Raw genomic sequence first — 21,742 nt, 5'->3', positions numbered from 1 at the left:
TGGCTAAAGATGGTGGAAGAAGAAATGCGGGCAAGGGAGTTAACTAACAAGGGGAGATGCAGAAAATAGGGTAAAATGGAGAAGATTGTCATGGGGACCGCAAGGCTAACCCCCGCTCTAGCAGGGAAAATGGCCTTAAAATGCATGTTGTTGTTGTTGTTGTTGTTGTATATATGTAAATAAATAACTAGAACGTCACTCGGTAGAGCACTTACCTCCACCAGGCTGAGCAGTTTCGGTTTTGTATCCCACTGATAGGCCGGATTTAGATTCGGACCTGAACCAAAATCTAATCGGCTTGTTCGTGTGACCAAATCAACCCATTCACCTAGTTTAGTCATAACCCGTCCATAATTTTTTGAGATATCCTGCTATATATCGCTTTTCACCCGATCTCTCAATGGTGAAGAATCACTCAAAAATTCTCTGATCCAGATCTGGATCCAGATCTTCACCAAAATCTAATCATTTCGTCCTTGTCACATACCCAACCTGTCCACCAAGTTTCGGCCGAATCCATCGACAACTTTTTGAGATATCCTGTGCGCAAACAAACAGACACAGGGGTGAAATTAATTTGAGGCACAGACAGGAGTGAAAACGTAACCTCCATCCACCTTCCGTGTTGGAGGAAATCCTAATAAAAAGGTACAAAACTATACAGTGTAGAGTGACTACAAGAAGGTAATCAGTATTTGTGGATCACACAATGTATGGACCTGTATAAAATAGAAGAAGAAGACCACTATTTTTGCATCTTCAAATGCATAGGGCTCCCAAAGCAGTTTCTTGGCCATTGGGAACGATCCTGGATGGGTCGCCACTCCTGCGCAGGACACTCGAATGGCTCATTTATCCCAGTAAGCAGGTACTCATTTTGCCGACCTCGGAAGGATGATAGGCTGAGTCAACCCACCTGGTGGTAATTCAACGCTATGACAGGGGCTTGAAACTCGGGACCTTGAGATCTCAAGCCACCTTAACCGTCAAGCCAACACCAGGGTTTGTATATAATAGACACAGGTATAATTGACTCGAGCTGTAAGGACAACCTATGGAACACCTTGCTACGACATCAATCCCAGATGTTCGGAACAATTGAAATCCGACATTGTAATCACAGTTCTGTTGTTGTGATTTGTTGTGGATTGCAGGGTCAACGGGGAGCGACTGGTCCTCCTGGATCACCGGGGATTCAAGGGTGCCCTGGTGTTCATGGCGCCAAGGTTTGATTTCACACTTACTATGGTATACCTCTTATCCTCACTCACATCATTTAATTAACAACCCTACCTGTAAACACCTTACATCTCTCTTTCACAGCCTCATCAGCACCACACCACCATACCTGTAAACACCTTACATCTCTCTCTTTCACAGCCTCATCAGCACCACACCACCATACCTGTAAACACCGGACAGTTCTTTTCAGGTTAAATATCAAAAATAAATACATCCATTTTTTCACAAAGTTTGATTAAACCCAATTTAAATTGTTATTTACCCTAAATCACACGATTTGAGTTATTGTTTTATCGCCATCGATAGTTTAGATTGATTTATGTGGGAAAACTACACGCCCAGACCAGGAATCGAACCCAGGTCCTCTGGTAAACCATGGACAATGCTCTGCCACTTGAGCTATATGGGCAACCTTGACTGAGCATACAATTTTGCCCATATAGCTCAGGTGGCAGAGCATTGCCATGGTTTACCAGACGACCTGGGTTCGATTCCTGGTCTGGGCGTGTAGTTTTCCCACATATATCAATCTAATTAATTAATCCTGTTCATTAATCTAATCCATACTTTACTTTATCTTTGAGAGTCACTTAATTCAGTTTGCTTGTATCTATATTCGCTCGGATGAAGGGTTAACACTCACATCAGCTGCACCTGGTTTTCCACAGCGCGTTACCTCCTCTTCGCTAGTTGATAACATGCAATGTAATGTCCTCTCATATGGATGGGAGGGTTCCGAGTATGTGAGTGAAGCTTGAGTCCTTATTCTACTGTTTGTTTCCCCACAGGGGTCTCATGGACCACATGGACAAATGGTACGTTGAACTACACTAACCCTGCCGTGCACCACCACTAACAACTAGTAACGAGGTACATAGACCAATAGACCATGGTGTAAATGGCTAGGTTATAGAGGTGTCTCTTTTTTGCGATCTTCGTTACATATATTAGGATAGGCTGACAGGATGGCCTACAGGTACATACACTCACCTCTAAGCTGTCTCATCTGGGTTTGAATCCCGACCCAGCTATAAACTGTCACCCGGTGTTTCACAGGTAGGGTAATTCATCAATGTGTGTGCCGTCCCTCGAATGGACGTTAAATGGGATGCCAGAATTAGTTGGTGGATGTTAAAGACCCCACGGTGTCCTTCGCAAAGAGAAGGCGAGCTATCGCCGGCACCCTAAACAAATTCTTGCCCTAACCTCAGTCGAACGTCAGGCCTGGCCAGCCATTTCGTGAAAGACCTGGCCAAGATTCCATCAGCCGACACCACAATAACGGAAGAATGATTGCGGACATGAAAGACAAAGTTACATGGATTAGGGTTACATATGAGGCTTCGTTACGTAGGTTACGGTACAGAGAAGATACATGTTCCTTTATCCACATGCAATGTTCCTTTAACTGGACTCGGAGCGCAATTCGACAAACAGACAGACATCTTTCAACTCTATTTGCACATCAGTTGGCACATCTTAATTGTGAAAGCTACTGAAGTCCTTGTTCTAATAAACCACCGTTTAGAGGCCATTTTTCCCCGCAAAGCCTTGTTCTAATATGAGAGGTTATTTATAAATCATCTTTATCGTAACATATGGATGTGTGAGTGTCCTGATTGAGCAATTATGTTAAACACAGAATTTGCATTCAACCTAACCCCTAAAACCCATATCCCTAAACCCAATCCCTAAACCCAATCCTTAAACCCAACACCTAAACCCAATCCTTGAACCCAATCCTTGAACCCAATCCTTGAACCCAATCCTTGAACCCAATCCTTAAACGCAATCCTTAAACCCAATCCTTAAACGCAATCCTTAAACCCAATCCTTAAACCCAATCCTTAAACCCAATCCTTAAACCCAATCCTTAAACCCAATCCTTAAACCCAATCCTTAAACCCAATCCTTAAACCCAATCCTTAAACCCAATTTCTAAACCCAACCCCTAAACCCAACCCCCTAAATCCAATTTATAAACCCAACCCCCTAAATCCAACCCCTAAACCCAATTTATAAACCCAACCCCTAAACCCAATTTATAAACCCAACCACTAAACCCAATCCCTAAACCCAATCCCTAAACCCAATCCCTAAACCCAATCCCTAAACCCAATCCCTAAACCCAATCCCTAAACCCAATCCCTAAACCCAATCCCTAAACCCAATCCCTAAACCCAATCCCTAAACCCAATCCCTAAACCCAATCCCTAAACCCAACCCCTAAACCCAACCCCTAAACCCAACCCCAAAACCCTAACCCCTACCGTTGTCACAACTGCATTCCATGAATGTGTCTTCAGGGGAACAAAGGAGATGTGGCATTTGATGGCGTCGATGGAGAAGAGGTAGGCATTGATCGTGCAGAGCAGAGAACGAGTGCACTATTTCTCTTCGATGAGTGGGCCTGACTCAGTGTGCATCGCTAAGTGTGTGCAGGTTTGCATTGTCGAGTGTGTGTTACTGGATTTGTTGCAAAGTGTTGCTGGGTGCAGTGCTGACTGCACAGCTCGGTTTGGAGTGTGCAGCACGCTGAGTGTGCAAGCAGGCATGCAGAACTCACTGTTGGAAAGGAAGTGTGTGAACTTAATGAGGGTGCGAGTGCATGAGAAGTAACAGCATTATGGAACAAGGGCTTTTCTCACGGCCACCTCCCTTCCCTCCTTCTCTACTCCTCATCCATCATCACTCCGTGTGATCATCAGGGGGATAAGGGGCCTCCAGGACAGGCTGGAAGGAGTGGAATTCCTGGAGATTGGGTAAGTGATAATGTGCTTTTAATGGCCATACTCTGTACTTGGGGTTGGTAAAAGGTACTTTTGTAGTTTGTGCATGACTATTATTCCAATAGCAAGTGTATGGTTTTATTTAGACTATTCAACCATGGGATTTACTAAAACTTCTCTTGAGCAGCAACACAATTCCACAGGAATGAGCTCATCCCAAAACGATCTTCGTGGGAACTCAAGTTTTGGTGGAATGGGATCAATCCATGTCTAAACTTGTTTGTATGATGTGTAGATATGGGCCACCACATCATGGAGCACGCCACCATCCTTCAGGTCACATGAAGTTATATTCAAACCCCGAGATGGAGAAGAGGTTGCATGAAAAGAAGAGGTTGACATTTGGAAGTTGTCGAGTCCGAATGTAGTTCAGTTTCCTTTTCCCTGATAAAACTGAGACAGGCGTTATACGTGCTTGCTCGTCGTTCCACTCCATGAGAATAGGCCGAGTATAGATGGCATCAACTTCAACATGCGGCCGAAATGGCATCAACTTTAACAAAGGCACAAATTTATACATGGAATGTCTGCAGAGAATTCCTGCACACGAACATTAACTCATCCCAGTTTGTATTCCCATGGGTCCCACCCCTCACCCCCTTTCCTAACATGTCCCACACCACCTGCAGCAATTCCAACCCTCCACTCCTCCCCGCATGTCCCACTCTCCCCCCTCGGTTCCTGCTCAACCCGCCTCCCAATCATTCATCCCTCTCCCCATAATCGTACTATGCAGCTCGCTCCCCCCTCCCATGCCACGCATTCCACTCCCATTCCCCCATCACGTTTCTTTCCTACTCGCCTTTCCCCAACCATGCCCCCCCCCCCATTCCCACCGCATGCTCAATCTCACACTCCACCCGCTCTTCTTCTCCTCCTCCTCCCTCTCTCGCAGTGTGGTCTACCAATATCCTAGATCTCAGTTCAAATATTTCTAATATCTCCATTCATGTTGCTGCTGCTCTAGATGTATGTTTAACTGAAACGTTTCTCTCGCATGATGTTTTCAATTTTTCTGTGTGTCTTCCGGGCTTTTCTCTTTTGTACTTTGACAGCCCCTTCCCCAGATCCAGAGGCAGTGTTGTCATGTGTGTCAAAAACTCCACTGCTCATTGTCCATTGTCCTCACGATAAACCGCTCCAAGCCCTCTTGAAGACCTACGGCTGGGAATACCTCCACTACCACTTAATCTTGTCTGTGTGGTATACCGTCTACCCAACAAGGATGACTCTATACATACCTATTTCATAGAACATGTATTGACTCATAATCACCCATTCCAACTCTCTGTTTCTCATCTGCGGCGTTTTCAACTTTCACCATGTCAGCTAACTGGGTATTGGCTCAGCAACAACCAGTCATGGCATTGCATTAAAGGGCATCTGTGACTTTATGTGATTGAACCAATCTGTAAACTTCCTAACCCATAGTTCTAGTACTGGTACATGTTCATCCTCCTTCCTGGACTGAGTAATGATTATAACTTTCCATCTTGATTTCCCTTCTGCCCCTATTGGCCCTTCTATTCACTTTCTTGTTAAGACATATATCTCTCTGGCCAACTCAACAACGCAGAATAATGCAGGACCTCCTCAACAATGCAGGGAGGCACCTCAACAACTCAGAACAATGCAAGGACCTCCTCAACAATGCAGGGAGCCACCTCAACAACACAGAACAATGCAAGGACCTCCTCAACAATGCAGGGAACCACCTAAACACCACAAAACAATGCAGGGAGCTACCTCAACACCTCAAACAATGCAATAACCTCCTCAACAATGCAGGGAGCCACCTCAACAATGCAGAATATGGCTGTTCGCACAGGTCAACTGGCTGGGAATTCAATCTGCCCTCTCACAAAACGATTGGGCCATCATCTCCATAGCACCTGGCATTTATTCCATCTGGGAACACTTTCAGTGTTCTTTCTTGTTTCTGAAACACTTTCTCTCATGCACTTTTTGATCCCATTCCGTTTTATGGCTTTCCGATCCATCCTCTATAACCGGGTACAATGAATCCTGTGGTGAGGCAGTTGCAGTCAAGCAAGTTACTTTCTCAGTTGCCATCAAGTAATAGTGAGGGCATCCACTCCGAGTCTGAAAGGTTAGAGGTTCGAACTCTGGCGAAGTCATACCAAAGACGTTTTTAAAAGAATGGTACATACTGCTTCCTTGCTTGACGTTCAGCATTCATAACATTAAGAGCATGGACAATCACCATAGGTTGGCAACCATGTGGAGGAGGAAATGCCTCTGAGTGCAGTGAGAAAAGCAGCGTCATTGTTGTGACATCGCTGGCACGCAGAGTACCGGTACCATAGGAACTGACGGTACTTCCCTCAAGCTTAGTGGCTGTGTTTATCTTGTCTAACAGTTTTGTATTGTGTCACTTATGTTGGTCTGCATGTACATGTGTGTGCATGTGTGTGGCAACTCCACGACGAGCCTTATGGATAAAAAAGAAAGAAAAACAAGGCAAGCAACTTGTTGTTTCTCAACATGGAATGCTAACCCAGCTGAGTGTAACTTTTGTTTATTCTCACCCTAACCCAGACTTTGCCTCCAAATCTCATAACCCAACCCATTCTGCTCTGTCCCCATATTACCATGACATGTCCACTCTTCACTAGACTTTGGCAATGGACCCAGAGAGCAACAGTGTCCCATGTTCTCAAATCATGCTCCGCCATTATTGCTTCCTCTCTTTCTGCCCTACTCCACCTGTCCTTCCCCTTTGGTCACCTCCACTCTACATGGAAGTCAGCAAGCATAACTGCAATCCAAATGAAAGATACAAAAACAGACCCTACCAATTCAGGACCAGTGACATTGGTTTCAATTACAAGCAAAGTCATGGAATCCATCGTTGCTCTGATGTCCTGTTTTCAAACAGACTTGCTTTTCATCATCAGTTTGGATTCTGTCCACATCACTCAACCCTGGACATACTTCTGCTCATCTCTCATCAATGGAAATGACATTCAATCCTCAAACAAGTGGTTAGGACCATCTCCCTAGACATATCTCGGGCATTAAACACAATCTGGCAATCCTGATTTGCTTTGCGAGCTTTATGCCTGTGGTATGGAAGGCCACCTTCATTCCTAAATTTCAAACTCCCTCCAGACATACCTGTTCTCCCCTTTCCCAGTGGAAGGATTTTAGGCCCATTGTTGTTCCTCTATCTCTACGTATGATCTTCCCCAATGCTCTGCAAAACTAATTTTTGCGGATGACTCCACATTTTGTGGTACAGTATGCCATCCCTCTGTTAGTCAGACAGCAGATGTGTTTCTATCTGCTGATCTGGAAATGATTAGACTCGGGTTTGACAAATGGAAATGTTGTGCAATCATGGAAAATCTCAGTCTCACCCTATTGCTCCGTAAGGATCATCAAATGAACTCGCATATTTCCTTGGTCATGCATTAGAACACGTTCATTCTCTTGAACCTGTCAGCCTCAACACTAGCCGTGACTTCTCCTGGGCCAACCACATAGCAATCCCGGCCTCTAAAGCCAACCTCAGACTGGGCATTCACTGTTGCTTCAAGTCTTTTCTTGGAATATCAGAGATACTCAGTCTACAAGGCTTTTGTATTTAGCTCAAACTATCTGCTGTGGGCTGTCACCCAGCATCACATCTCTCTCTCGCTCTCTTTCTCTCTCTCCATCTTCTGGATTCAGTGGCATCTAAATCTCTCAAAATTATTGAAATCTCTCATGATGAGGTGGAAACAGAACATCTGTTGCCCTCACATATTATGCAGGTTGGTTGTCTCTGTTTTCTTCCTTCTATACTTCCATATTGCTCCTCCTGCTCTCTCAATCCTCTGACCCTCTCTATCTAATCCAGGGTACACGCTTTCTTCCAGTAACCACCAAATTTCCAAAATCCAGGCTGACTGCACACCTCAACTCATTTATTCCTCGCTTTTCCCATTTATGGAACTGCCTTCAAGATGCTGTTTTGTCTCACTTTTTCCTCCAGAGCTTCTAGCAAGTAGTGCACTGCCATATCTTGTCATTCCTAAATCTGACCCATAATCTTTATTACCCCCATTATCCTTACTATCCTTACTGTTAGTTTCAGTGTATCTTCCTATCCTCCCTCTCCTATTCCTGTTTGTTCATTCCCTTGATATTTCCCTACTGTTGGCTCTACCTTGTTCTTCCATGAGTCTCACTACAAATGTTTTCTTTTGCAATAACTCATGTCAGGATTCGAGTTTAAATATGAACTCACCTCCAGGGTTCGAGTTTATACAGTAATTTACCTCCAGGGTCCAGGTTTCAAGCAAGGCCACGTTCAGTGGTGTGGTCTGGCGGCCAAAACTTTGGTGAACTTAAAGCAAAAATTATTGTCGTAAAAATAACGATGATAATAGGCTTAGATACCAAGTATGAGGTTTCATTGTCTATCAGGCTTAGAGCGGAAGAGAGGAAACAAAGTCACGTGCTGTTGTGAGAGTCCTTGCGAAAAGAAACGGAGTCCGAGCCAAAGCAAACGCGTCAGAAATTACCTGACAGCTCGAAATGAGGGGCCTTTACAAGTTGGACTAACATAGTAATATGTGGATACTTTGCTTCGCATGGAAGTTACTCAACCAAATCGTCAACCTCATAGCAACGTCAGCAGTTGTAAAATGTTTGTGCAAGTTTGTACAATTTGTGTACAATAAAAATTTGTTTGTGCAATAAAATGTTTGTACAATTTAAAGGTGAACACAGTGTTTGATACTGGTCATGTGTTACAGAAGGGCTTTTGTATTACAGGGTCCTAGCGGAAGTCCTGGAGCTCCAGGACACAAAGGTTTACCTGGAATTCGTGGAAATATTGTGAGTTTTTCACTTTTGCCACTTTGTCTGCTAGGCTGGCATTTCCATTAGAGGACAAGACGGTCAGTCTCGTGTCCTGAAAGTTTGTACATTTATTTCCTCTATATACACACTTCAGCCAAGATATGAGAAGGTTGGACACCTATTGGTGGTATCTAACAAATATTCTGTTGACATCGGCACCACAATGATTGCAGGGTAAATTAATCAATGATGGGTTTCAGGTTAAGTCTTCGTTTATATCATAATTCAAAGACAAAGTCTTCATCTTCAGTGGATTGTTTAGATCTAAAGCCGAACATAGATCGTTTGCCATAAGGGAGGTTGAATTTAGAGATAAACTTGGAAATATGGTTATAAACAAGTCTGGATGCCATAAAACCATAAAAACCATAACCCCTGATACCAGAAAACAAGAACGGTTTACGTGATACCACATGGTGTCACGACATGAAGATGTACAGCACTAAAGTATATCAAAGACTTTTGTTGCTCTTTGTTTTTATTTGAATCAATGAGCTGTTTATTTTTCCATACTTTGTACAAGGGTAAGTAAAAAGAAAGAACAATTCACATAAGTGTGGCACAAAGTATAGGGGCATTTCCATAATGCTAAAGCTTGTGGTGAAATGGCTTAACAAACTGTCAACAAATAGACAAGAACTATGAGAAAGACTATGAACAAAAGCAAACACAAGAATGGACAAACTACTGAGATACAAGGATTGTTTTAACATCATCAGGGGAATATTTTGTGCTATAGACCTGCATATTTGGATATGAAGAGGTTCTTGTAGGAAGATTTGAATTTGTTCATGGAAGGCTGGTCCTTCACTGCTCCGTCAATAGTGTTCCAAAGATTAGTTCCATGAAATCTCATTGTATTCATGGAGTATGACCTTGAGTGTAGAGTAAAACAAATTGTTGCGGGATCTGGTATGGTAAGTGTGTCGTGTATTGAGGTAAAGTAAGAAGAAAAAGTGCAGGGAAGATTATTGACATACTTATACATGAATATCCCAGATCTGCTTATATCCCTGCTTGCTTGCAATGAATATCCCTGCTTGCAATTCGTTAGGATCATTAAGGGGTCAGGGTGTTAAGCATGGTGAAAAAAGGTGCAATGTGGTCTCGAGGATGTGAGAAGGTACAAACCCTCGAGAGTCTTTTTTTTTGAGCAACAATGAGTGAATGAAGTTTATTGTTGCTGGGATGTGCACCTACAATACTGTATTACAATAAATAAGGTGAGATAAAACTGGAGTACTGTATAAATTAAAGTGATTGAGTGTAGAAATGAAACTAATCTAGATAAAACACATGTGTTACGAGAAACAGTTTTCATGATAAAGGAGTTGTGGTCATACCAGGTGAGTTTCCCATCAATGAGTCTCCAAAAAAATAGCTCAGTCAACCTTAACAATGGGGATATTATGAATTTCATGAAGGTTCCTCCTGTTAGGAGATTTATTCGAATTGAAAAAGATATTGTGCCTGGTTTTACTATTGAAGGAGCTGCACTCCAACGCGAGTCGAAAGAATTGACGCGACCAAAGATGGAATTCGTCCGAGTTGCTTTATTGAAACAAAACAGCTCAGGTATTCTGACAAGCCCGTTTATCGGGCAGCAATATATAAACACATTTATGCCGGGGCGTTTGCCCGGGAAAACCGAGACCGGGCATGCCCGGGTGTCAAGGGCGAGTCCTGGAAAGGCGAGTCTGGACATGCCCGGGCGTCCTGGACGCGGCCTGGCAAGTCGAGGCTGGGCGTGCCCGAGCGCTCTGGGCGAGCCCTGGAAAGGCGAGAGCGGGCATGCCCGGACGCTCTGGGCGAGCCCTGGAAAGGCGAGTATGGACATACCCGGGCGTCCTGGACGCGGCCTGGCAAGTCGAGGCTGGGCGTGCCCGGGCGCTCTGGGCGAGCCCTGGAAAGGCGAGAGCGGGCATGCCCGGGAAAGACGAGACCGGGCGTGCCCGGGAGGTTCGGGCGTGCCCGGGAACAGCGAGTCCGGGCATGCCCAGGAGAGGCGCGTCTGGGCCCGTCCGGACGAGCCCGGCATGGCGATCGCGCCCTGGCCGCGTCCTGGCAGGTGCAAGGCGATTGTGTACATTCAGCGGGAACCGCTACACTATGGTATTAAAAAGGTTTGTTGGCTTTGAACCAAAAGGAGACTATTTAGTTTCAGAGTTTAAAGTATCGATGAAGGAATTGTAATTTGAATTGGAGTATATTGTAACGAATGTGGAAACGTTACAATGTGAACGTTACAAAAGTATGGTAACACCCTGTTAATGTAAATAATGGTCGCAGCCGTCCTCCTAGTTAATTCCATGAAACTTACACGCAGGTCACGATATATCTTTTAAATAGTGTATTTCCTTATTCCATGTAGGCTAAATATGTGTTTCCCACTAGATTGACTTTGCATTGTATCAAACAAAATAAGCGTAGGCCCTTCCAATTTCCCCAAACATCTCCGCTCTCCAAAGTTCCTTTCAAAAGGGGAGTTGTTTTCAATCCCGCAGGCCGCCATTGCCCATGTGCTTTGAGTCGGAGAAGAAAGGCGTGTCTCCACCTCGTCATAAGAGGGAAGGAGTGAACCAGCCCTAACAGCCAATCAGCACCGCGGTGAGCGACCCGGTAGGCGTGCCCTCGGAGCCGGCGGCTTGATTTCGCCCGAGGTGATAAAAGCGACTGTAAGGGACTGCTTTAAGAGATGACCTGGGAGATGAGCAAAGAGGCGGCACCAAGAGGAGCGGTGGGATGTGAAACGCTCCAAGCCAAAGAGGAGAGGTACTCGGCAAGGAAACCAGCTTTGGAGAGACGCGCTGAAAGGAGGGAGACGGCTCCACCACAAGAAGAGGAGCAGGTGTGCCGAACCAGCGCGTGACGTCAGTAGTGTAATAATGTTGCTTCTGGGACAGCCCGTTTAACATGGGAAATCCCTATCTAATGACGTTTCCCCCTATTTGGAAAAAACATCCCTATTAATCCAAAAGACTATGGGCCCTTTGACCTTTTGGACCATGAGTCAATTAATCTACTTGGGCTAATACATAATGAATATATTTTAATTGAGCTAGGGATGGGATTGGGTTGGGGGCTGTATATTATTATGACTCACACATACACAAAAGTTTAACCTCAACTTTAGTTGGGGTTTAACTTATGTGTATGTGTGAGGGATAGGGGTTCACAGATCTCTAGTGTGAACCTGTGATCCTTCTGACCTTATGGATCTTTTAACCTTTTACTCTTAATATCATCTGGTGAATCATCTTTGACCCACTCAAACAACGACCCTACAAATATTTGTTTATGTGTGGGAAATAATTTAATTCTCCTACAACTCTCCTCACCGTCTAATACATTAACAAAAAATATGTTTGAGTTTGGTTTTTTATTAAGATATTTTAACTGAGCTAAGATAAAATGGTAAACCTCCCTCAATGTTCTTGTTTGAGCGCCTCCTCTCCCACATACCATTTTTAAATTAAAGTATATATTTTCCTGACAACCATCAAAGTTTTCCGTCCACTCAAAAATATTTTTATCTTTTTTACCCAACTCACCAGTATTTAAATTAATTCTCTTATTTGTTTTGTGAACTTTTTTACCAGTTGCCTTTTCAATTATACCTATTTGATATTTTTCACATTCATTATGTTTTCCATTTATATACCAAGGTTGATTACACCTCCACTCTTTAGTCTGGTTGATACTTGGTTCTATCATTTATATAATAGTAAAAAAGGCGGCGGTAGCCCGTTAAAATCCCCAACCCCCCCTTTTTAACTTATCACTTATGTATATCTTATCACTTATATACTTATATATCCATAAGGGAGACTATCAATTCCATTTTCTAAAATAAACCTCTTATCATCAAAAGCCCCCAATGCTTTCTTATTTATCTCTTCTGAATATAATTGATGTTTATAACTTCTTATTCCATTAATCTTTCTAAACTCTTCTTTCTTTGTTGTTAAACAGTTATAATAATCCTTAAAGTTTATTGTTTCTTTTATGACATTTTTCTTTATGCCTTTTAACTTCTTATCAGTTTTTTCGACGTTATTCACAATATATTTATAAGCATAAGCCTTAGACCTCAATCCCACAAATTCACTCATGACATTTCCTCCTAATTCATCCTTGAACTTTCCAATCACCTTTTTATTTTTGGAGGAGAACAACTCACTCTCTGGGCTGTAATTACTAGTGTCATAGATATTAATGTCCTTTTTCATGTCTGAATAAACATCATCAGTATTAATTTGCAAAATAAAACTATCTGTATCCATATAAAGTAGATTAACATCATTTTGATATTTCTTCCTCAAGTTATTATAAAAGTAATCATACATTAATGACTGATAAATCAAGAATTGTTGTTCCAATATAAATAGGTTTGTTCATTTCAATACTCTCTTTAATCAAATGGATTGCACAAAAGTTCTCAGTAAAGACCTCAGCTTTAGTAAAACTCGGTCTATTAATTAATTTTGATGTTTGTTTCCAAGATGTTGATAGTCTGATATTTTGTCTTTTCCTCACATTTTCCATGGTCTTACCAAAGACCGCATTATTCATCAATTTATAAAAGTCTTTCTCAAAATCTGTTTTTGACTCTGTTCTTCTTTGTGTATTAAAATCAATGTACCCCCTTAACCAATGACTTTGATTGAACTTTAGAAACCTATGGATCTTCTCTACTCTTAGACCTTTTGATAAATATTGTCGCAAATTTCTTTGGTGTAGAACATAATTTTTCTTGTTATATAATGTAGTAAGTAATTTTTCTGTTGATTCACCTATATTAAATGATCGTTGATAATCACTTAACCACTCCTTCTTTGGACTTTCTTTCTCACAAGCAAATGGGAGATCTTTGTGTAGGTTATGGAGTTCCTCTGGATATTTTAAATCAATTTCAAAATAATAACCAACCTTTGAATCATCCAATTCTTTTTGTGTAGAGATACATACATCTTGTAAAACCTTTTTGTAATCTTTTTCCTTTACCCATCTAAGTTTTCCATAAGGAAGAGCCTGAGACATTGCCCAGCCATACAGGTTGTTTGCGTCATAGTACATCAAGTAAGAACTCTCTTTCGTTGAATCATAATTTGGAAGATATTTGTTATTTGCTTTTGCGTATCTCTTTGAACAGACTTGTGAAATTCCTCCTCTCTTTGCCTTTTCAATCATCAAAAGCATATCAACATCGGTTATCAAATCCAAATCTTGTTTTGTCATTTTCAACATCGCACTCCAAGCCAATCCAGGTGCTGTGTAGTAGTGAGCAGGATCCAATCCATATCCAGTGCGACAAACAGATCTAAAGGCTTCAAATACATCGGCCAATAAAAGGACATCAGTTTTGAGATACAAATCATGATACTCGCCAAGATTCTTGATGTTATATTTTTCCCAAACATTTTGTGCGTGTACATAATCTTTATCAGATATATTACTGTTGTTTAATTTGTTATAGAAATTTTCTTTTGAAGGAAGTTGTGTTTCATTGAATCTCTCAAATGAGTCCATATAGTCATAGGGGTAAATTCCCTTTTGTGTTAGAAAATCTTTATCTAAAAAATACTCTGAAAGACATGGAAACTCTTTTAGATTTTGAACCAAGTTAACCAATGGACTTGCCATGAATTTAAATGTATCAAGAAATCTGATATGAGTAATAGGAGATGTGTGAATTGTTTTTGTGAATGAAATGTATTTCTGATCCGTGTTTGGAATTGCTGAGATACTTCCAGAAGTCTTTGAGAGTTCCTTGATAAATAGATGTGTATCATAATGAGCGTTGTTATGAAGAAAAACAGGAATGAAAGAGGGGAGTTGATAATTAATATTACAACTTTGATGAGTCAGACCTCTATATTTACCAGTGAGATGACAATGGTCTCTAACCTTTTAGTCTAGTAGGAAGACTAGGTCCCCCTGCACCCCCCGGAGATATACTTCTAATCAGTGTTTCTAGATTGGAAAAAATGTGTAGAAAATGACTAGCTATGGCCCCAAGCTGAAAAAATGTCCCACATACCATTTTTATGCAAATTACTGCTGCAAATTTTATGCAAAATTATGCAAATTTTATGCAAATTTTTGATGAGGAGTAGAGTTGAGGGGTCTTTGAGGGCTTCATCGAGGTGCTCTCGGTTGCAAGACTGGGTCATTCTGAGAAGCACAGCAGGGTCAGAGATCATGATGTTCTCCTCCTCAGTGAATCTCTCCATCAACAGCCTCTCCATTGCCTCACACACTGTTTTGAGGCAAAAGAGGGACTTTGCGTAGGCCTTTCCACTGAGAACACCTTTGAGAGATCCACTTGTTACTAGTTGTGCCTCAAAGAGAATCTCTGCATATCCAGAACCACGCATCTTGTGTCCAGTGAGCATCCCGATGTAGTTCATGGATGTGTGGAAGGGTCCAATCGTTACTACATGACTAGCAAATTCATTTGGCCAGCGCCAGATGATGGGAAGGGCTTTCATGCAGACACCCAGATCAAATGTATTCAGGACCCATCTCTGACCCACCTCAGCAGTTGCTGCCTCGGAACGCTTCAGTAGCTCACGAACAACTGCGTTGTCTGTGATCGGTCTGTGCCTGGTGCCTGCATGGCATGGCAATGGCCTGCAGCCTGTGCCTGGGCTAGGGGGTTTCACCTCTGCAACTGGTTCTCCCCCACCCAGCAAATCAACAGGCGACTACTGCACGCCTATCCACCAACCGATCACAGACAACGCAGTTGTTCGTGAGCTACTGAAGCGTTCCGAGGCAGCAACTGCTGAGGTGGGTCAGAGATGGGTCCTGAATACATTTGATCTGGGTGTCTGCATGAAAGCCCTTCCCATCATCTGGCGCTGGCCAAATGAATTTGCTAGTCATGTAGTAACGATTGGACCCTTCCACACATCCATGAACTACATCGGGATGCTCACTGGACACAAGATGCGTGGTTCTGGATATGCAGAGATTCTCTTTGAGGCACAACTAGTAACAAGTGGATCTCTCAAAGGTGTTCTCAGTGGAAAGGCCTACGCAAAGTCCCTCTTTTGCCTCAAAACAGTGTGTGAGGCAATGGAGAGGCTGTTGATGGAGAGATTCACTGAGGAGGAGAACATCATGATCTCTGACCCTGCTGTGCTTCTCAGAATGACCCAGTCTTGCAACCGAGAGCACCTCGATGAAGCCCTCAAAGACCCCTCAACTCTACTCCTCATCAAAAATTTGCATAAAATTTGCATAATTTTGCATAAAATTTGCAGCAGTAATTTGCATAAAAATGGTATGTGGGACATTTTTTCAGCTTGGGGCCATAGCTAGTCATTTTCTACACATTTTTTCCAATCTAGAAACACTGATTAGAAGTATATCTCCGGGGGGTGCAGGGGGACCTAGTCTTCCTACTAGACTATTTAGACCTTTACCAATTTTCTCCTCGCAAATATGACAGGTAGCCTTTGGCTGTCTAAATTCCCTTTTTTCTTTACTTGTAAAGGACATTGGTTTATTAGTTTCTCTCATTATCTTGGTTAATCGAACACAGTCTTTTTCTAGTCGTTTCACAAACTCCTCTGGGGTATTTGAGCCTCTATACACCTCTAACTTGTTATATTCATCACCAACGGATGATTTGATATAATAACAAAAACCACAAGGAGTATGTTTTTGATATTTATTTGTGTATGATTCTTTTGGATCTGGAGAAGCAGTTTCTATTTTTTCTAGAATACTTTCAAAATCAGCATATATAACAAATGGATGTTTGATCTTTTTCTTTTCATCTTTGAATGTGATCTTTGAGCCTTCTTTAGGCATATTGATTACCGTTGATTTATGTTCGCCACAATAATTTGAATGTTTATCTAATCTTTCTTGTGTATGGAAGAAGTTAAGACAACGCAAACAAATATATATTTTATTTGTTCTCTTACAGACTTGTGGTTTTATTAATTTAGCAATATCTTTGATGTATGTATAATGTGAATTTTCGTCTGAATTAAAATATAGAAGATTAATATGAGTTTGTTTACAATTGTCAGAAAGCTTTAAAACCTGAATGTTGTTTGTTTCTGTTAGACCATAAACATTAACTGATAAATTATTCATCTTTTCAAATTTAGGAATATCATTTAAAGTCATCGGAAACTTTAGATCTTTCGTATTTAATGTATTCTCATATTTTTTATAATGAGATACTCTTTCATCATGAAAATGTGGAGGATGTAAGTGTGCTAAAATAGACCAGAGAAAACATTTATTGTCTTTATTTTTGATATTGATAACTGCTTTTCTATTTTTGATAACACTGGGTAAATCAATGTAAGAAGAAGCTTTTAGAGGATCTGATTTAAGAATATGAATGTCTATGTAAATAATTTTTCCTATATTAAATCCACTTCCTACGATTGAATTATCCACATCCTGCTCTTGTTTAATAAGTTCATTATAGACTCCTGATGTTTTAAAATCTTGATATGAAGATATAAAGTGTGGCTCAGTTCTCATGTATGGTGAATCTATAACTTCTTCATCCTTTGTCATTTCTAATTTTACTCCCATATAAAATTTAAGTGGTTTCATTTCCTTTAGTGTTTTTTCAATCAACGTTTGAACAGCAGGTTTGATTCTTTCTACAGCATCAACTATAGACTTTGGTCTGGGAGATTTGAAGTTAAAGATTCGAATCCTGATATGTCCTTTGAATGCTCCATCAGTATTTTTAATAGTAAACAATTTTGACAAGTGTTTGTTAGTTTTAAGATGGGCTTTAAACCCCTTCTTGAGGACGGATGTTTTACAGACCTTACAATGTATTGTTCTAGGTGGAAGAGGGGAAAGTTGGTTAAGAATGTTGTATGTATGTTTTGCGGTGAGAATATGTTGTTTATAATATTTTACTTCCTTCTCGCAAGTATCACAATAAACCATATTTAAAGGGTGTGAAAGTGTAGTGTTTTATATATATCACTATACTTAAAATAAAACACTTTTGAGCTTTACAGCTCCGTTTTATATATATCGCTGTGCTTAAACTAAAACACTTTTTCACTCAGAATCATCTAAGTCATAACTATCACATGAATACTCAGAATCATACTCAGTCATCAATAAAGCTACTCTCATAACTATCATTTGAGCACAAACTATTAGTATCATAACTATCATCTGTGTTCAATGAAATACTATCATCATCATCATCCAAGTTCAATGAAATAGTAAAATCTTCACTGCTGTATTGACTCATATTTATAGGGCTACAATTTATAGTCTGATTCTTCAGAGTCAGATGGTAGAGGTGAATTTGGATGAAGACGTGTATATGTTTCTAGCGAACCACTTTTAATTATATATTTTTTTAAAATTCTTTTAGAGTTTTCTTCTTCCAAATAATCTTGATAATCATCATAAGCCGTTTGTCTTTTTTCTTCTTTGAGATATGGTTGAACTGGTTGATCTGAATACAAGCGTATAAATTTGTCTAAATTAAACATTAAAGTAAAATTTCTTTCCTTATGATCTATTTCAATTTTTGATAGATGCATGATGCCTTCAAAATTACAATAAACCATCTCACCAATAAGATGGTCAACATAATCTTTTAAATAATAACCGCCGCAAGTATCTTTAACTTTATTCATAAATGTGAATCCAAAAGACCCTCCCATAGTTTTATCATAAAATGTTTTTTGTTTAAGGGTTAGCAAATTGAAAGCTTTTTTAATTTGATCAATAATTATTGTATCAACACTAATAAATTTTTTATTACACATCTGAAAATGAATCTCTCCAACAGACCATTTTAAATCAGATATATTTTTAATTGAGCTTCTTTCCAAATATCTTGGAGGAGAGTGGCTCAATAACGTATCAGTTTTTTCAAGAGGATCTCTGAGAATTCCACTGAAGAAATCAATTGTGTTTTGAATTGTGTGCCCCATTTATATATGAAAACTTTACTTAAACTAAATAACATTTCCATCGAGCCTAATAATTTTTCTTTCAATATCCTTTTGGATAATAATATTTTTTACATTAAAAGTTATCTTCAAATAATCTTTAATTATAATTGACCTAAATGTCATCTCCCCGGTTATGATTTTATTATTAACATCAATATCTGTTTTATTAAAAAATATACATACATCTCCTTTACTTGAGTTGATGGTCTTATCATTAAGTTCCAAAGAAGTGGCGTCCAATTTTTCACCAATCTTTTCATAAATAGCCATTAGAAGGGGGGAGACATGATCCAAATGGACTTTTATCGATTTTTTAGCTGGAATAGAAAATCCGCGGCCTTTAAACATAATTGATGGACTAATATTATCATTTAATTCGGGATAAACCCAAAAATTACCATATTTATCTTTGTTCAACTTTACATCTTTGACACAATCAATAGAACCTTCGGTAATAGATTGAAATTGGTCTTTTGTGTTGTGAAACATTGTATTTATTAATGAATAAACTTGCGTTTAGTTTAAGTAAAAATTTACTATATAAATATGATAAGTTCTGAAGGATATTTAGAATTTCCAGACTCTCCATATGATAAATTAGAGAATTGTCCGGCTTGTGATAGAGTGGGGTTTAATGATGAGGATTCATATAAACAATGTATTTTCTGTGATTTAATTTTAATTAATGATAAATAAGAAATATAAAAAAACATATAACTCTTTTAAATTAGAACCAAAAATGAATTACTTTACAAGATTAATAAGAGAGATGAATGTTAAGTATTATGGTGATAATACACCATTTCTTACAAGGGAAGATACTATTTGTATTGAGGAAATGTATAAGGGTTTAATGATATTTATTATTCAAAATAATTTTAATGGAAATGTTAATACAAGATACTACATAAATAAAATAATGAATTATTTTGAAATTAAACCTGAACTCAGGATAAAATATAGAGTTTCTCAAATAGCTCAAAAAAAGTTGGATAACTTGTTTTCCAAATATATAAATGAATGATTTTTTACCCGTTTGGGAAAATAAGATAAAATTTAATAACCATAAAAACATTCCAAATTCATTGAGATGTCTAATAGTTGGTTCAAGCGGATGTGGAAAAACCTGTTTACTTTTAAAGATGCTCCTTGGTCCTAATTTTTTAGATTATGATAATTTAATAATTTTTACAAAGTCAAGTTTTCAACCCGAGTATCAACTACTCTCACAGGGTTTTAATGCGGGTCTTAAAAGGGAAGACATTATCGGTTTATTTAAACTTCAAAACAAACTAAATGATTATAATATTGATGATATAATACAATTATTTTGTGATACACAGAAATCAAAATCGAAACCCATAACTTGTATTCTCAGTGATAATACGGATGATATACCTTCACCTCAAGATTTAGATAAATCAAAAAAGAACCTCGTCATCTTTGATGATTGTGTTAATGAGAGAAACCAAACAGTAATGGATAGCTACTATACAAGAGGGAGACATTCTTCTTGTAATTGTATATATCTTAGTCAATCATATTTTCAACTCCCTCGACGCTCAATAAGAAACAATGCCAATACTTTTATTTTATTTAAGTTAAATTCAATAGATGTAAATAATTTTTGGAGAGATAATTGCTCTACGTTATGTAGTAAAAAAGAATTTGAAAATTATATGAAACACACGATTGGAAAATATAAATATATTGTTGTGAAACAAGATGAGATACTAAATGATATTTTTCAATACTAAATGAATACCGAAGAAAGAGAAAGAAAGTTTAAGGAACATCAACAATTAGTTTCAAAAGTTGTTAAACAACAGGAAGAGATAAAGAAGAAACGGAAACAGAAACTAACTGGTGAAGAAGCCTTTGAAAGAAAACAAGAGAAATTCTTTAAACCACTTTTGAAAACTCAACACTCACCTACAGTTCCCACGGTAGAATTTACTCCGAAAAAACTTCAAATGCTCAAAGATTTTAGTCAGATAACAAAACAAGAACTTGGTGAATTAGAATATAATGATGAAGAATTATTTCGGAAACTTGAGCAGGTAAATCAACCCCCTAATTATGTTGTGGAAGCTCTTCAAAACAATGAATATTCGGCGGGTTCAAAAACCAGAGCAGGTCTCATTCCAACAGAAGAACCAGCAGTGTTTCATCTTGTGGAAGAAAAGGTATTGATATTTAATGATGAATTGATGTTCTTGAGTTCTACTCAACCAAATGTTAAATTAACTCCAAGATTAATGTTTCTTCTAACAAACCCCGGATTCAGCGGTTCAAAATATTTTGAGGAACCACTTGATATGGAAAGAGAGGAAGATAGGGTATATATTGAGTTGTTAAATGCACTTGATTATGGAGTTTCTGTTGCTGGTAAAAGTAAGAAGAATGAGAAGGAGAAACATATTATTGATGCTTTAAGTAAGCTTGGTTCGGGTGTTAGTTTTCTTCCAAATGACCCATCACAATTAGTTAATAGGCTATTATTGTTATTAGGTAGTAAGAAGGCTGGAAACAACAATTGTTTTAATGAATCCTCAGCCATTTTAGATCAGTTGATGAATATGAAAATAATTAATAAATGTCAATACAAAGATATTTTATTAGATATTAAATAAGATGAGAAGCACAATTCTTAGTTTTAATTTCACAACGAGCGATTACACAGCTTCATTCCCTTACCCACTACAACTTGACCCCCTTACCTCATATGAGGCATCTTTATTGTCGATGGAAACTTATAATACCTTGTTTAATATCACAGAGAAAAACAACAAGTTTAGTTATAATCCAGGAAGTGAATATAAAACTATAACCGTTTCACCTGGAGCTTACGAGATTTCTCAAATATCTTCAGAACTC

The 21,742-nt window shown here is 39.3% G+C and overlaps 1 protein-coding gene across 3 annotated transcripts in view; it reads left to right on the top strand.

Annotated features, from left to right (window-relative positions):
- LOC137430769 (collagen alpha-3(VI) chain) overlaps positions 1–21,742 on the top strand; it is a 205,190-nt gene that overhangs the window by 65,910 nt on the left and 117,538 nt on the right. For all 3 annotated transcript variants that reach the window (XM_078781945.1, XM_078781946.1, XM_078781947.1), the window contains 5 exons: positions 1,155–1,226; positions 2,031–2,057; positions 3,549–3,593; positions 3,951–4,004; positions 8,814–8,876. In XM_078781945.1, the coding sequence (XP_078638071.1) occupies positions 1,155–1,226; positions 2,031–2,057; positions 3,549–3,593; positions 3,951–4,004; positions 8,814–8,876 (261 nt within the window). The remainder of the gene's footprint in view (positions 1–1,154; positions 1,227–2,030; positions 2,058–3,548; positions 3,594–3,950; positions 4,005–8,813; positions 8,877–21,742) is intronic.

Source organism: Myxine glutinosa, chromosome 7 (genome assembly GCF_964187855.1).
Source record: "Myxine glutinosa chromosome 7, kmMyxGlut1.1, whole genome shotgun sequence".
Classification (NCBI taxonomy): domain Eukaryota; kingdom Metazoa; phylum Chordata; class Myxini; order Myxiniformes; family Myxinidae; genus Myxine; species Myxine glutinosa.
The sequence above is the reverse complement of the archived record's forward strand: the minus strand, read 5'-3'. Positions and strand labels throughout refer to the sequence as shown.